At 34.6% G+C, this 15,066-nt stretch overlaps 1 protein-coding gene across 1 annotated transcript in view; it reads left to right on the top strand.

Moving 5' to 3' along the window:
* The window catches only part of VPS13C (vacuolar protein sorting 13 homolog C), a gene marked incomplete at its 5' end in the record, with an annotated part of 94,782 nt that extends 80,114 nt beyond the window's left edge, over positions 1 to 14,668 (top strand). Inside the window, 7 exons of the mRNA XM_010164081.1 lie at positions 1,158 to 1,203; positions 2,236 to 2,359; positions 3,031 to 3,145; positions 10,128 to 10,219; positions 11,208 to 11,331; positions 11,580 to 11,663; positions 14,567 to 14,668. Of these exons, the coding sequence (XP_010162383.1) occupies positions 1,158 to 1,203; positions 2,236 to 2,359; positions 3,031 to 3,145; positions 10,128 to 10,219; positions 11,208 to 11,331; positions 11,580 to 11,663; positions 14,567 to 14,668 (687 nt within the window). The remainder of the gene's footprint in view (positions 1 to 1,157; positions 1,204 to 2,235; positions 2,360 to 3,030; positions 3,146 to 10,127; positions 10,220 to 11,207; positions 11,332 to 11,579; positions 11,664 to 14,566) is intronic.
* Between the last annotated feature and the right edge of the window lie 398 nt (positions 14,669 to 15,066).

Below are 15,066 nucleotides of genomic sequence, written 5' to 3'. Positions count from 1 at the left end.
AGTGTATCAGCTTTAGTGTTTGAGGTCATGTTTTTGGCCAGCCTGAGGAATTGAAAAGTGTAGACAGTAATGCCAATTTCTCCTGTGAATGACATAAATAAACAAATAGTTACTTGCATTCAACAAATATGTTATCTAATTAAAGTATCTGAGTCCTTATTTTACCTTTCAGTCAATTCTGTCATTACAGTCAGTGGACTGTGAATTATGAGCTCTGGTCATGTGCTGCATAGTAGAAATGGCTTTCTATATGCTGAGGCCCAATAAAAACTGCTAGGTTTTCTTGACTTAAAAGAACGTGGACATAAAGCAAATAGAATGTGTATGGAAGTAAGTACTACATTAGGTTGGAGAGATTTTTCTGAAATAGAAGCTGTGCAACCCCTGTAATTTCTTTAAATAATCTTAAATTTGGAACCGTTTCTGGTTGCTGGAGGATCACATCTATTTCTAGTTTAAGTGTTAAGTATGAGACAAACCTCATGTAAATAACTACGGATAGATGTGTATTACCTGAATATAGATTAAGTCTTCTAATAAATTCTATCACTTTCCATTCAAAATATAAACAGTCAACGTATTTCTAAGTAATTATAAGTAATAAATATTCTGGAGTTGTTTCTGATACTGTTTGCTGAAAATTTGGAGGTTAGCTCAGTGGATTTTTATTCTTCTGGCTTAGTGTCATTAAACTATGTGGCCTTTAAGTTTAGTCTTCCAGAGTTATTTGATATTAATTTATCTTGAATACTTGGTATGACTCACTCATGACTGGAAATTCTGTTAGCTTCCTGTTAGTAGTGAAAGTGAAATAGTGACTTTCTTAATTATTACGAGACTAATTACTGTACAAAAGATATGTTAGTCTTTCTTGCCAGCATAAATGTTTCTTCAGCCATTTTAAGTTTTCCCCCCCTTCTTTTCCTCAGTTATAATTTTCTTAAAAATTTAAAGTAAAAAAAAAAAAACAAAACCAAAAAACAAACAAAAACCACCCCACAAATCAATGAAAACCAAAAAACCCCAACCAAACAGTGTTTCTGATATTGAACTTCATTATAAAGTTTTAAAATGAAGCATAAGAAACAACTGGTTGTTGTTGTTCTATGTTCCTACTTAGAAACAGGGTTTCTAAGAGATTATCTTCTTTGTTTTAGGGTGTTGTTGGAGGTGTGACAGGCATAATCACTAAACCTGTAGAAGGTGAGTACTAAGGTTGCACTGCTTAAATGATTTCCCAGTACTTACAATTTATAATTTTAAGCAATATCAATCTAAGTGTGGTGATGCTAAGACATAGCAAGATTATTTTTATATTTCTAATTCAAATGTGACTTTATATGATGATTTACTCGAATATATTTATAGCTGTTGTTGGCTTACCACCTTTTCAGCCTTTGTATGAGTTAAGAAATGGTTGTCTTCATGACATATTTTGCTAGGCCTACTCTAGTACCCAATTTATTGTTTAAAACCAGAGTAAAGATACTAAAAATAGTAAATTAAAAAGCACCAATTGCAAACGTGTTTTGGAACTCCAAAGACTGGAGAAATCTTAAAATGCAAATTTAAGTTTTACGCCTGAGGTCAGTATTTGTGGGGTTTTTTATCTTTTTTGAAGACTGTCGCTTTATCAGTATGATGGATGATGAAAAAATCCAAGATAAAATGCCTCTTTTTAAAATTCATGTCAAAGTTATTTAAATGTTGGAAGTTAATTGTTACTGTGTTGTATTTTATAGGTTACTGGCAGATACTTTGAGGTAGATGAATACACGTGCTCTCTAAACACTGTCTTGGCTCTTCCATAGTTATGTATCACCAGAAACACGTAATTTTGAGATAGAAATAGTTAACTTCCATTATACTTGTGTATTTAGAGTCTTCAGATTATTTTGTTATTACTATCAACCTACAAAAACTGTTATATTGGCCTACATTCTAGACTGGAAGTATGAGAAGGAGAATCTAGTTAACATCTCAGTTGTGCTGGCTTTGGAGGCTGGTAAGGTGTTAAGTGAACAGCAACATGTCTGAACAGGCAAAGAAGCAGTGAGTGACTTTTCATAGAGAACTTTTTTTGTAAGTGGATTCATACATAATTGATTGCCGTGGGCTGTTTCCAATACAAAACAGCTCTAGTGCAGACTGGAGCAGTAATGGTTTAATTTTGTGGCTAATTTCTTCAAGTAGGTCATTAATACTACTTCTTTTTCTGTTCTCTTTCTTTTAAAGGGGCTAAAAAAGAAGGTGCAGCCGGATTTTTTAAAGGAATTGGAAAGGGGCTGGTAGGAGTGGTAGCCCGCCCAACAGGTGGCATCGTAGATATGGCAAGCAGTACCTTCCAGGGAATTCAAAGGTAAAATGTCAAAAGGAAGTTTTGAAGTACTCTCCACGTGTTGGATACCAGGTGCTAAAGTGGTCCAGTAATGATGCACAATTATTTGTGTTAAATACAATATGCAGTAGGATATATGGGGTTGAGATATGAATCTATTTTATGATGATCCATGGAAACTGCTTCTCCAGAATACATCTTGCAGTGTTGCAGTTCAAATAGACTCTAACTACTCCATTTTCTCTTTTGAATCCTTCCCTTGGTCAGAAAGTAATTGAAAGACCGTGTGTATATTTTACTTTTGAGGTAGGTTTGTGTACTGCTGAATGCAAATGTCTAAATGTCATTTAAACTTGCTGTAAAAAATAGACCATTTAAATTTTCAGAGAAAAACTTGCCAGTTTGAAATTTGGTTAGCAGTGCACATCAGGGGCTTCTTGTAATAAACGTGAGTACCTTTAAGTTATCCATGGTTGGGAGTAAACTTCTCCAAGTTACTCTGTAGCTGTCTAATTGGCTAATCTTGCTTTGGATTTATTACTGGCAGTGTGTCTTTACAATTTACATTTGTAGGGACCCAGGAAATGTAATTGGGATATGTGGAAAGTGAAAGGGTGACTTTTTGAAGATATATTGTTGAAACTCAGAATTGTAGTAAGCTTACCAGAACACTGTTCCACTGTTTACGGCAGGGTGGCAGAAGCGACTGAAGAAGTATCTAGTCTCCGTCCTCCCCGTTTCATTCATGAAGATGGCATCATCCGGCCATACGATAGGGTGGAAGCCGAGGGTTATGATTTATTTGAGGTATGACTTGCATTGTAAATACAGTTAAAATTCTCTAACCTACAGGGTTCCATAAAGGATTATGTTACAAAAAAGCTGCCAGGGATCTGTGGCACTCGTCATCATTAGCAAAAATTTGCCCCAGCCTATTTCATAAGGCAAACCTGTATAGCAGAGAAGACCCAGTGCTTATAGTAAGCTGAATGTGACAAGAAAACTGCAGCATTGCTGTTAAATGATCTTCTGCATGTTATGTTCTGTAACTGCTTATCTAATGCTCTGGAAGGAGGTAGTAGGATTAAGAATTAGTAGGATTTAGATTAGTAGGATTAAAATTTGAGTATGTGGAAACAACATTTTGATACTCAATTCTAATATTTTGCTTAATAACAAAGCTGAGACTGGCTTACAAACTAAGCAACTTTTAAATAGGATGAATAGAGCATGAATTGTTTAGCATATAATGCAACTACTGAAATATCTGTTTGGTTTTTTTTTTTTGGTGGTGATATCAGCAGTTGAAAAAACTACATGAATTCTCAAAATGCCACCTTTTGCTATTTCCTTATGTTATTCTCAATAGCAATGTCGTAGTTGCAGGCATTGTGTGGACATTTAGCCTGCTTCTATATCTGGATGTGGCTAACATGGAGGATAAATAACAGTTATTTTCAAGTCCTAGATAACTGGAATCCAGTTAATTTGTATTTAAGACTTCACATTCTTCAAACTTCAAATTTTGTTGCTAAAAAATTAGAGTAAAATAACTGTCTACACTAACATTTTTAGATCAAAACTTGCGTATTTGCTACTTTCTTCAAGATGTTGTTTTAATCTTTATTTCTTATTATATTTCTAACGTTTTTCTTTTTTCTCTTTCTCTCTTGGCATACGCAGCAAGAACTGGAATAATGGAGTAAACATTTTCCATATTTCTTTTCTGTTTCTGTCATGATCTTTTATCTGCCTTAAGTATTTAGATTAAGGGCATGATTGCGTTTAACTTGTCCTCTCCCCTTCATCCATGTCTTTTCTGTGTAGCAGTTGAATAAAACAGTGTTTCGTATTGTCCAGGCTATGAAAACAAACTAACAAACTTGAATAACTATCTTCAGTAAGATGAGAGGAGTGAGTGACAGGGGGGATTTGTTTCCTGTATATTTGTTTTTCTAAGGATGCTTAGCTCCTTACGAATGGCACAGACAGAAGGCATTTGGAAAAAGCATCATGGTAGGGTAGATGCTGAGTTCATTTGTTTATTAGTGTTCTCTTAGAGGGAGGAAGCAAGATTTTGATGTGCAAAATTTAAAATAGGGATATCAACTGGAATTTTCTTCTGTGAAAATGCTTATAATTTCATCATATAGAAAGACTGTTTCCATAGAAATGCAAAGAACCCTTGTATTTGTGGTTTCTGTAATGTGCCGTAGGCCTGTCATTTATACATCTGATGAACCACTATCACTTCAAGTTACTGGTACTACTTCTTCTTTATGAAATTTTATCAATTAAAAAATATAGCCAGCTCAGTTGACTCTGGTTTCAGTCACAGAATCTTCTGGGGCTTTGCTGTTCAGCATACTTAAATGTAAACTTTCAGCTGTTAATATGAATTTACAGAGAGATTGAGATAGATATAAAAATACATATTTCTAAATTAGGTGATGCCATAAATTTCACTTCTAATACATCTCATAAATTAACAAGCTAAGCTCAATAAGCTGTTCTCAGAGCAAATTGTTTGCCTAGCATTCATGAAAAATTGTTGAGAAGAAACATCTCTCTGCTGCTGATGCCTTTTTAGAATCTAGTGGTCAATAGTTAGTTTATTTAGAACCATTTAAAAAATTGAGCAAATTTTTATTTTGGCTAATTAAATTAAGTCATTGTGATATAAAATCAGACCAAATTTCTTCATGTAGTGAGATTTAAAAAAAATTTATGGCACTATATTTTTTCCACCTAGCAAAAAGGAAAAGGTAGCACAATTAACGCTGGATATTATGCAGTTCCTGCACATCTAAAATTGTATTTTTCTTAGATCTAAATGGTGTAGATAAGAATTACTTATGAATGAATCCTCTGGATAGTTCCCTAAATACAGTTTCTTCCTTTCAGAAGTCAGTTAACTGAATACAGGTGGGGTTTTTTGTTGGGTTTTTTTTGTTGTTGTTGTTGTTTTGGTTTTTTTTTTTGTTTTTTTTTTTATTATGCAACAAGTTGAGTTTTCTAATGTAAATTGCAAGCAAGAGGGGATGGTATCTTTAGAGGAAATAGGATAGTTAACAAGGAAGATGAGTCAGAAAGTCAGTTTTATATGCATTTACAAATTTAATTGCAAATAATTCAACTTATAAGTACTAGTGCCCTTTCTTTTTGGATCCAGTTCTGACTCAACGTTACAAGTATTTTGACCAGCATCCCCACCCTCTCATCTATTTTAGCTAACTTTAATGTATCTGTCCCTTTAAAATAAATACAAACCTACAAGGTTAAAACCTTGTAAGGTTGCCTTAAGGAATGGATGCCTCAATACTATCCAGTGGTTGGATAAAAAAATGTTTCACTTAAATACTCACTTTTATGGGAAGTACACACATTGGTAGACATTAGAGCTCAGCTTAGGAAGAACATATATGCAAGTCTTAAAAAGACAAGTTACTTTTTTTCCCCTTGGAACTTCTTTTTGTACAAAATGAGGATAGTAGCCAGATGGAGTAGATTGATTCACTTGTGTAAACTTCATTACACAGTGCATTTTCCCAGAAGTGCTGGATGTGTTTTATGTGGGCTATATAGGGATCTACTCAGTCAGTTAAAAACCTGGAAGGTCACATTTGACATTTTGCAGGCCATGTCTCTAGCTTGTGCAGTGAGACTTAGTACTGCAGGATATGTCTTGTTAATCATGAATGCATAGTATGTATAGCTGGAGAAATCAAAGAACAAATAGGGCAAGTCTAGGAGAATTGTTTTCCAAGGAATAAGTTCTCATGAGTTTTAACCTTTGTGTGAGGAGTGTTTGCAGTTGTTCTAGCTTTGCTAGGACAGGTCGTGGATGCCTTTGGCTTTATTAGTCTTTGCCTTTGTGTTTGCAGGTATTGCTGCCTGTTCTGGTGAGGAGACTCTCTCCTAACCCCAGCACTTAGGGTCTGACATCACACAATTCATACATTGTTCAGTGTCTCTGGTGTTACTTTGTTTTGTTTCACAGTTAAAGCGTGGAGCTTTGTAAAGAATTCAGAACACCTCATGAATAATGGAGGCATGGTGGTGAGACAGTGTCGTGTGGCAGAGAGAATACTATGCTAGGTTTCAAGAAACTGCAGATTCTGTTTCTGGTTGAGTCACAACTGTTCTGCTGTGTAAATTTGCAGTGGTTCTTTCATTTCCATGTAAAGAGTTGAACATCTTTAAAGTGCTCCATCATTCTTATAAAAATAAAAGTTTTTTATAAAGATGCATGAATTCTAAGAGTGTGCATATTGTGGAGTAATTTGCATCAAGTGCAACCCTCTTTTTACATAATGCCACCACTGTTGAGCTTGTCTACCAGGTGTATTGAGAATAGCTCCGAGAAATATTGGATCTCTTAGGCACAGAGCTAAGTGGGAACTCTTACTTCAGTAACATATTGTATGTAAAATCTAAAGATACTGTTGGGATTGTTTTTGAAGTTACAAGAAACGAACCTTCTCTCCAAAGCTTTGAACTGAAATAGAGGAACATGCTTATGAATAAATCTGTTTCAATATGCGGCATGTCTCATTTCTGCATATTCAACAAAAGGATTCAGAATATGGATTGTAGCCTTTGAATTACAGTCTTACATGGCAGTGGGTTTTGTATTTCTTTAATTCTTACCTGTTTTTAACATAGCTGTGGTTCAGGTTTAAAATGTGAGTTCATATTTTGATTTTTAGTTGTATGCTGCCATCTTTCTTCTGATGTTTTGAAGAGATTTTAAGATAAGCAGTCTTTCTGCCTTTTTTTTCCCTTTCATGCATGTTTTACAGTTTCAGAAATTTTTAAGATGGTCAGAAAGTGATATTTTTTTAATAGAAGATGTGGACTGTATATTTTTGTTTGTTGGAAAATGCTGAATTAAAATGTTTTTCAAAACATTGCATTGCTAAGGAGCAAGTCCAGGAAAACACTATGCTGTTGATTTAAACTCTTGCATATTAATCCATTTTTGAGCTTAAAGGATTTTTAGGGAAAGTTGTGATGTATTATCATGCTTTAAGACATTTGTTGAGCTTTTAAATATATGAAAATAAAATGGAAATATAAATAAATGTTAAAGCCTCTTTTAATTGATTTTAATTCTGATGTAAGCTGAGTTGACAAAAGATTTTTTTCCATTTTCCTTACTTAAGCTATATAGAGTTCTTAGCCTGAGTGGTTGATCAGACAGATAAATGCAGAGTCAAGTTTAGCTTCTCTTGTCAGCTTACCAGTTTTATAGCTCTAGCTGTGGAAATACAGAAGAAAATGTATCTTTACAAGGGATTACTAAAAACATACTGAATTTTTAGTCTTTGCTCCTTAATTTGTTCTCACCAGTTTGAAACAGCTTGAGAAATTTACTGTTGTACAGAGGCTGAATTCCACAGTATCAGCTGTAAAGTGAACTGGAGATCATCTTATTTTGCTATGAAGAGCATCAAACTAACTTTGGGGCATCCAGTTGCAGGCACTTGCTAAATGTTGATTTGAGGTCCATGCATTCTGCATCCAGGCAAAGCATGTATGGCCTTCATTCTGCCTTATGTTTCCTCACGTTCCTACACAGGAGCTGCACATTTTCCTTTAAAACAGATTGTATGATTAAAAAGACGGTTGTATGGGGTTTAGAGAGTACAAAGCTAACATACATTGGCATTATGCCTATATAACTGTCTTTGTTAATTTTTACTATTTAAACATTATTTACAAGTGGCAAGTGTATCTTGTAAAATTTTTCTGCAGTGATTTAATGTTCTTAGTGGTAGAGGATAGAGTAGATGTTTGAGATGCATGTACCACAGGTTATATTTCAGCATCTCAGCTGATTTCTCTATGGTGATAGTTGAAAGCTCTTGATCTTAGCAATAAACGGTAAGTTTTATTTTGTGACCTAGGAAGACTGTAGTAATTTAGAGTTCCTGTAAAATCCTCTATTGGTGGCCATTGTGATTTTTAAATATAAAGAGCTCATGGTTGTCAGAAAACATAACTAGGTTAGTTATCCTGAGCAGGCTTTTGTGACTACCATGCTGGTTCCCTGTGTTTGTTAGAAGCTTCTTGAGTATAAATGGAATCTAGAGTCTTGGGGCAAAGTCCTGGGTATGCACATTCTCCTTCTGACGCTTGTTTCCACGACTGAGACTATATAATCCAACTGTTCTACTATTACCATTATTGCTGGCTTCTAAACATTGTCTAGTTGCTTATGAATAACTTCACAGAATTCCAACTTTATGGCACTTTGATTTGCAGGTTCAGAGACATGAGATGACTGAAGTACAGGAATGCATATATTGCATATTACAACTATACTTAGCTTTGCAGTCCAAAATAAATGCAGATCTAGCTCTAAACCTGATGTGTATATTCCTTGTTTCAGTTTTTTCATGCTAAGAGTTTTCATCTTTCAATGTAACAATGTATGGCTTATGGTAGGCGTGGGTATTTGAGGGGATTCCCTCCGGAGTGTTCTGTGTGTAGTTGGTTTCAGATAAGATGTGTGTGATACGACACTGATACTACAGTAGATTTGCTACCCAGAGAACTCATTATCTCTGCATTTAATACAACCTGTGTACAGATGGGGTTTTTAGCAGCAATTATACATTTACCATGTACATGACCGTTACAGTCAGAATGTGAATTCTATCAACCTTACAGCTACTAACAGAAAACATGTATTTAATTCTAGTAGACCACTTCTGTCCGGAAAACTAACATTCATTCAAACTAGTAACCCAAGTATGTTTACCTGTAACACACAGTTAATGTGTTATATTAGTTAATTGAGCAGCTGGCAAAGTAGAGTGGACAGAAACAGATTGCCTGCTCTCTGACAAATTCAAGCAGGAGAACCAGTAGTTGGTACAAATTTATTCTCGTACCCAGTTTGATGTTGGGTTCCCATTGGTAGTACATTATTTATTTCACAGTCTTATCTTTTTTCTATATTATGTTTTGATGTGTATCCATTTCCCTCAAATGCTTTCATGTGTCGCTCTGTGAATCTTGTTGCCTTTAAGCTAGTGTTATTGAGAGCTTGATTTAGGGCTGACTGTGAGACTCTCTTCCGTGCTGCTCTTTGTTACTGATGAGGTATTGTAAATCTGGTGACATGCACTAGAAAATATTATAATTCAGTTAAACAGCATGCACGGAATAGGGAATCTGAAAAATATGTAATCAAAATATCAATGAAGAACTGAAAAAAATAATAGCTAGGAAGCACTTCAGTACTTTATTTCAGAACTTTTTTAACCTCTATATTCATAGTTTGTCACTTGAGTTCTAGCTGTCTAACAGAAATGTGAAGAGTAATTTTATCTACACTTTCATATACCTTCTTATTTTGAGCGTTGAATAGGCATGTCCATTCAGTGCTGCAGAAGTCTGGTCTTGAGGTGCACTGAGTATTTGTAACTTGATAATTTATTTCAAGGAGTCTGGATCATGTGCTACTGCCTTTTAAAGGCACTGTTGCAGGATTTTCAATCTTGAATCAAGTCTGCAGCATGAGATGTAACAGAATAAACGTTATGAAAAAGCTATTAGCACAGAAGGGAAATTAAAGCTGAAGAAATAGTCTGATACTGCAGTATCAATGTTCCACTTTTTGAGCGGAACAGATCAGACCTTTCAGTGAATCAGCTTCAGGGGTGAGAACACTCTGAGAGCCTGCCTTTAAAGAACCAATTCAGTGAGGTAACATTTAAAAAAAACACTACTTAGAGTTTTCTTTTTACAGCCCCAAAATTATTTTCTATTTCTGTTTCAGAAACTGCACATTAGAAAGCTGGAAAAAGAGAGTTATCAATACCACTGTGCACTTCCAAGAAGCAGAAGAGCAAACCTTATTGTTACCAATAGGTATTAAGTTTTGAAGCTTTCTAAGGACTTGTCTTGGTTTCAGCTTGAGGATTAAACATCTGGCTAAGTCTAAACTGATTGCTGTTCTCTATCTATATATTTTCCTTATCCATTTTCTTATTGATTTTTTTAAAATAATTTTTTGTTTCTTTTATGGAAAATGTAATATGGTAGTGATGTTGATACTACACAGTAATTTAGGAAGACAGTTTGCTGAGGTCAGTGACTCTTTCATCATACCGGAGGGAAATATTTTTTTGTTTGTTTGTTTCTAATTTTTCAAATTAGCTTATGATAAATGTTTCCAGTCTAACCAATGTTTTGATAGCGCATGTGTTTACAGTCTTGTTAATGAAAGGATACTCTAAATAGTTTTGGGGTTTTGTATGATTATGAAAATTAATGTTAAACTCATCAAACAATATTCAGAATTCAAGTTGTTACTAGTCTTAGATATGCAGTTTGAGGACTCAAAACTTTCTTAATACATCTAGATAATGAAAAGGAACTCATGGATTATGATCTCCACACCCCAAATGTGACCAACTGTAAACTGTAGCAACTGATCATCTGTTAGTAGTAGTTGTGTCACTGGGTAGCTAGTATGTAGCCATTTGACTGCCTTTGTCTGGTAGGGGCTGGCATTGAAGAGTGGGTTTGAAGGAACTGATGACCCTCTAGCATCCAATTCTAGTAAAAGGTTTGGATTTGGAGAGCTGAGTGGGTATTAATTAAGTTGGCCTGCACATACTGTGTGATATCATAGATCATCTATGAGTCTTAAGGACAAAGTGATTATCTGAGAATATATGTTAAGGAAATATGGTTCCACTGTGATTGAGTGGGTACGTTTAATCCACACAGAAAATGCCTTCTCAAACAAATTTCTTTTCTTCTTTTTTTTTTTTCCTTTTTCTTTTTTTTTTTTTTTCTGGCAAAGTTCTAGTCCCAGGGAGTAATTGAGTATTTACTTTTTTCTTCTGAACAGGAGAGTAATATATGTAAAAGAAGTGGAATTCTTAGGCCATTTAACAACAGAGTGGGATTACTTATTTGAAGACTTTACACACTGTCCCTCCTATGAAGCAAATGTTTTGAAAATAACTGTTTTGGTAAGAAAAACATAAACTTTTTTTATTTAACACTATTTAGAGGTCCAAACGTGCTCTTAACTTACTTATGGTTCTGGCTGCTAACTTTGGGACTATGAGACAGGATTTACTTGAAAGTATGAGTTGGATTGGACAGAGGCCACATTGAAATCTAACCCGAAGTTGACATTCAAGCCATTTAAGTACCAGTTTCTGCGTTCTTTTTTTGTGAGTCACCTGAAGTACATTTTTGTTCCCCTCTGCAATAGGATCAGAAGATGTTCCAAAGGAAGGACAGTACAGGTCATGAATGTGTAAAGATGGTTCAACTTTGGAATGAAACTACAGCAAGGGTATATTCTTTTTTTTTTTTTTTTCTTTCATCTTCCTTCCTTAGACATTGTTAACAGTTGTTGAAACTCAGCATGTAAAAAAAGATAGCCATGTTCCGAGACCCGTTATAGAATAGGCTGCTGAGCCTGAGGACCATTTACTGTACTCATGTTGAAAAATGAATTTAACCAGGAGAATAACAAGACAAAATAGTATAAAGCATTCAAGAGAGTATGTGCAACAATAATTTAAGGTTGAAGTTGCATAATCTTTGTGTTTTGTTATATAAAACTTACATATATTAAAACTTATTAAAGGAAAATAATTCGTATACCTAAAGTACTAGGTGAAGTTCATTATAGTCTCCAGGATTCAACGTACTTGGGAATTCTACTACCTCCTAATTATTTCCAGATCACTGGACTAACCCAATAAGTGTACCTTGTATGAAAAGGTTTACTTAGATTCCTCCCCCCTCTCAATTCCCACCCTCCCTGCACATGGTTCTCTACGATTTATCTCTAAATGTTTGTTCATATTGATGCTGGAGAGGCTGATTTATTTTGGGAGCTTTCGTTCTGTGGATGGTTGGGTGTCATAGCTAACTCACCTAAGCTGAACTAACAATTTTGTATAAATCACAGGGTACTTCAACAGTAGAAAAATTTACCTAGGAAACCATGCATCTTACTGTAGTTTTGTATCAGATGATGAGAGAGGAGGAGTTCTCCCTGATACCAAAAGTGAAATCAATTAGATCCACAGCACCTTGGAAGCACACCTGAAATTTTAACTCCAGTAAATGGCAAGTCAGCAGCTAAAGTCAGAATAGTGGCTAAATTGCTTCTATTAAATTGATCAAGCCTTCTAAAAGAATAGGTTACACTGGGAAGGGAAAAAAAAAAATTGCTATCATTTTGAGGCACTTTTTTATCTACTGGAAGAGTCTATATTACTTCTTTACTGTCTCTTTTCTAAAGAAAAAGTTCCTTCGGCTTTTTCTTACAGCATGTCTTCTAAATCACACTTTTTGTTAACTAATTTAAATTATTTTGTTAACTAATTTAAACTGCCTTTAGTTTGTCTGTATCTGAGTGTCATGGCCAAAGCTGGAACATTGGACAAAACATGCAGGCTATGCTAGAAGGGTACTTCTTTGCATTTAATTATCTTTTTTTTTTTTTTTTTTCTGTTATTGCCTAACTACATGTTCCTTTACTAGTGTTTATGCTGGTATGTATACATTGAAATTTTTTTTTTTTTTTTTTTTTTTTTTGTCCTAAGGTGCAACACTACCCATTTACCTTCCTTGGATTTCTGTTTCTTGAGTTTATCAGTTTTGCTCTTCATTTTGCCTCTCCCTTCTTGGCATAGATCTCATGTGTAAAACTATACCAATTTGATAGGAAGACACAAAAAAACTACACAAAGGTTTTGCAAAGGTTTTGTTTGTCCCCCTTTTTTTTTTCCTTTCAGTCTTTCCCCAGCTTCCATGGGTTGACAGCAATCCATAAATGTTTGAAATACTTCCAGGTACACATGATACATGTTATTTGTCCATCTAGCTTAGCTTACTCTTTATTTTAATATTCATTGTATAAATGAGTTTTGCTTTCATTGAAATCATGGATAAAAAAGTCCTCACAAGCATTTCAAACACTTCAGCTTTCACTAAATGCTCAGGTAAAATCAGACTGACCACCCCAGCTACCCCAGTGTTTTGTTTGGTTGGTTTTTTTCCCTAGACATTTACACATATCACACTGACCTTAATTGTCTCAGACTAGAGATATGTCGCTATGTTAATGTTATGTATACACGTTTTGTGCGTAGTGTACAGTATGTTTTGTTTTAGATAGTTGAGATGGGGAGATTTTTTTAAACTATTAGATTAGTTGGATTCAGGAATTAAATAAAAATGGCTGGTTTAGTTGTATTGTTTTGTTCACTTAAGTTGTTTCTAATTTTAGAATCATTGTGAGATTCTACTTTAATTTATACTTCTGTGGTTTTCAACTAACTATCCAGTTTGAGAGTGTTTTTCTTTTTAAATATTTTCAAAAGTGTCTGCTGTCACTTAGATCTTCTTTTAATTATAATGAATTTCCAGATGATATTGCAAACCACGTCATTGTTTGGCCTGAACATAGTCCTCTTTTGAGGCTCTTCATCTCAGACTGAATCTAGTATTTGTAGGCTCTCAATACTTTTTTCTATCTATTTTAGAAGAAAAAAAGTTGCTTAACTTGATCTGATACTAAATTTTCCTCAAAAGACCTTATTCTTACAGCATTTAAATGTTTGCTAAGAAAAATGTGAAATAACAGGAACAGGAGATGTCAAGAGTTGACATGTACCAATTAATGGATCTAGTATGTTGCAATACTTGATCAGTATATTTAAGAGACCTTTGATCCCATAATATTGAAAATTCAGTAAAGACAGAAGGAATGCATCCTTACATTTGTATTAGTGAATATTACTTATGTGAAATGGCTATTTAAATGCTAACTGCTGTTTTACAGGGTATGTGTGCTAAGAGTACAGGCTGTAGTTCCCAGTTGTGTAGGTTGACTGGACGTGAGTTTAATGCTGGATCTATAAATGGCCTGACTTAGCCTCCAGAGCATATAGTATTGGAAATGTCATTTGCTTATCTGTTTAACATTAGATCACTTGTATTGGGGTGCTGCCTGAGGAAAGTTTATCTAGTTAAGTGTGATTAACATCACTGAAGCTTTTTCTGGGTTGAATATTATGCATGTGAATCAGAAGCTATGCATCTAACTTAAGGCTCATAAACTAGCCAGTACATATGTAGGTTTTAATATTTGTTGAATTAGCTATTTTTAGTAGCATCTTACAGAAGAAAACTGCAGATTGCGTGCTTTAATTTTCTTTCTTTAAATTCGTTGCTTTACAGAGGGTTTGTTGTGCCATTCAGGAAGCCCAGGCAGCAAGAAAACAACAAAAGTTGGTGAAACAAGCATCACTGCAATTGAAGAAACCACAAACACTATCTTGATGATGACAGGGTTTGTCGGGTTTGACATTTGGTATGCAATTTTATCCCTAAAATTGATCAGAAGCAACATGGAAACATTGTGTAGAAAGTAAAGATAAAATATCTGAGGTCTTCCTTCAGAGTTAACAGCCATAAACACTTTATTTTAAGAAGCTATGACTCTTTCTAAAACTGTGGATTTAATTATTGTAAAATATGCATTTAAGTTTAAAAGTTACAACTTTTGCTAAAATATTTTCCCACTGAAATACCCTGTTCTGCCCTTTTTCATGTCAGGAGTTCTTGTAAATGAATTCTGAAGTAGTTATCCAGTTTGCACTCTATGGTTTACAGACAAGTTGTGGTTCTGGAGTTTTGCAAAATACAGTACTTGTTATTGATTGAAACTAATTTAAAAC

Source organism: Antrostomus carolinensis, unplaced genomic scaffold, assembly GCF_000700745.2.
Source record: "Antrostomus carolinensis isolate BGI_N321 unplaced genomic scaffold, ASM70074v2 scaffold18063, whole genome shotgun sequence".
Taxonomy (NCBI): Eukaryota; Metazoa; Chordata; class Aves; order Caprimulgiformes; family Caprimulgidae; genus Antrostomus; species Antrostomus carolinensis.
The sequence above is the reverse complement of the archived record's forward strand: the minus strand, read 5'-3'. Positions and strand labels throughout refer to the sequence as shown.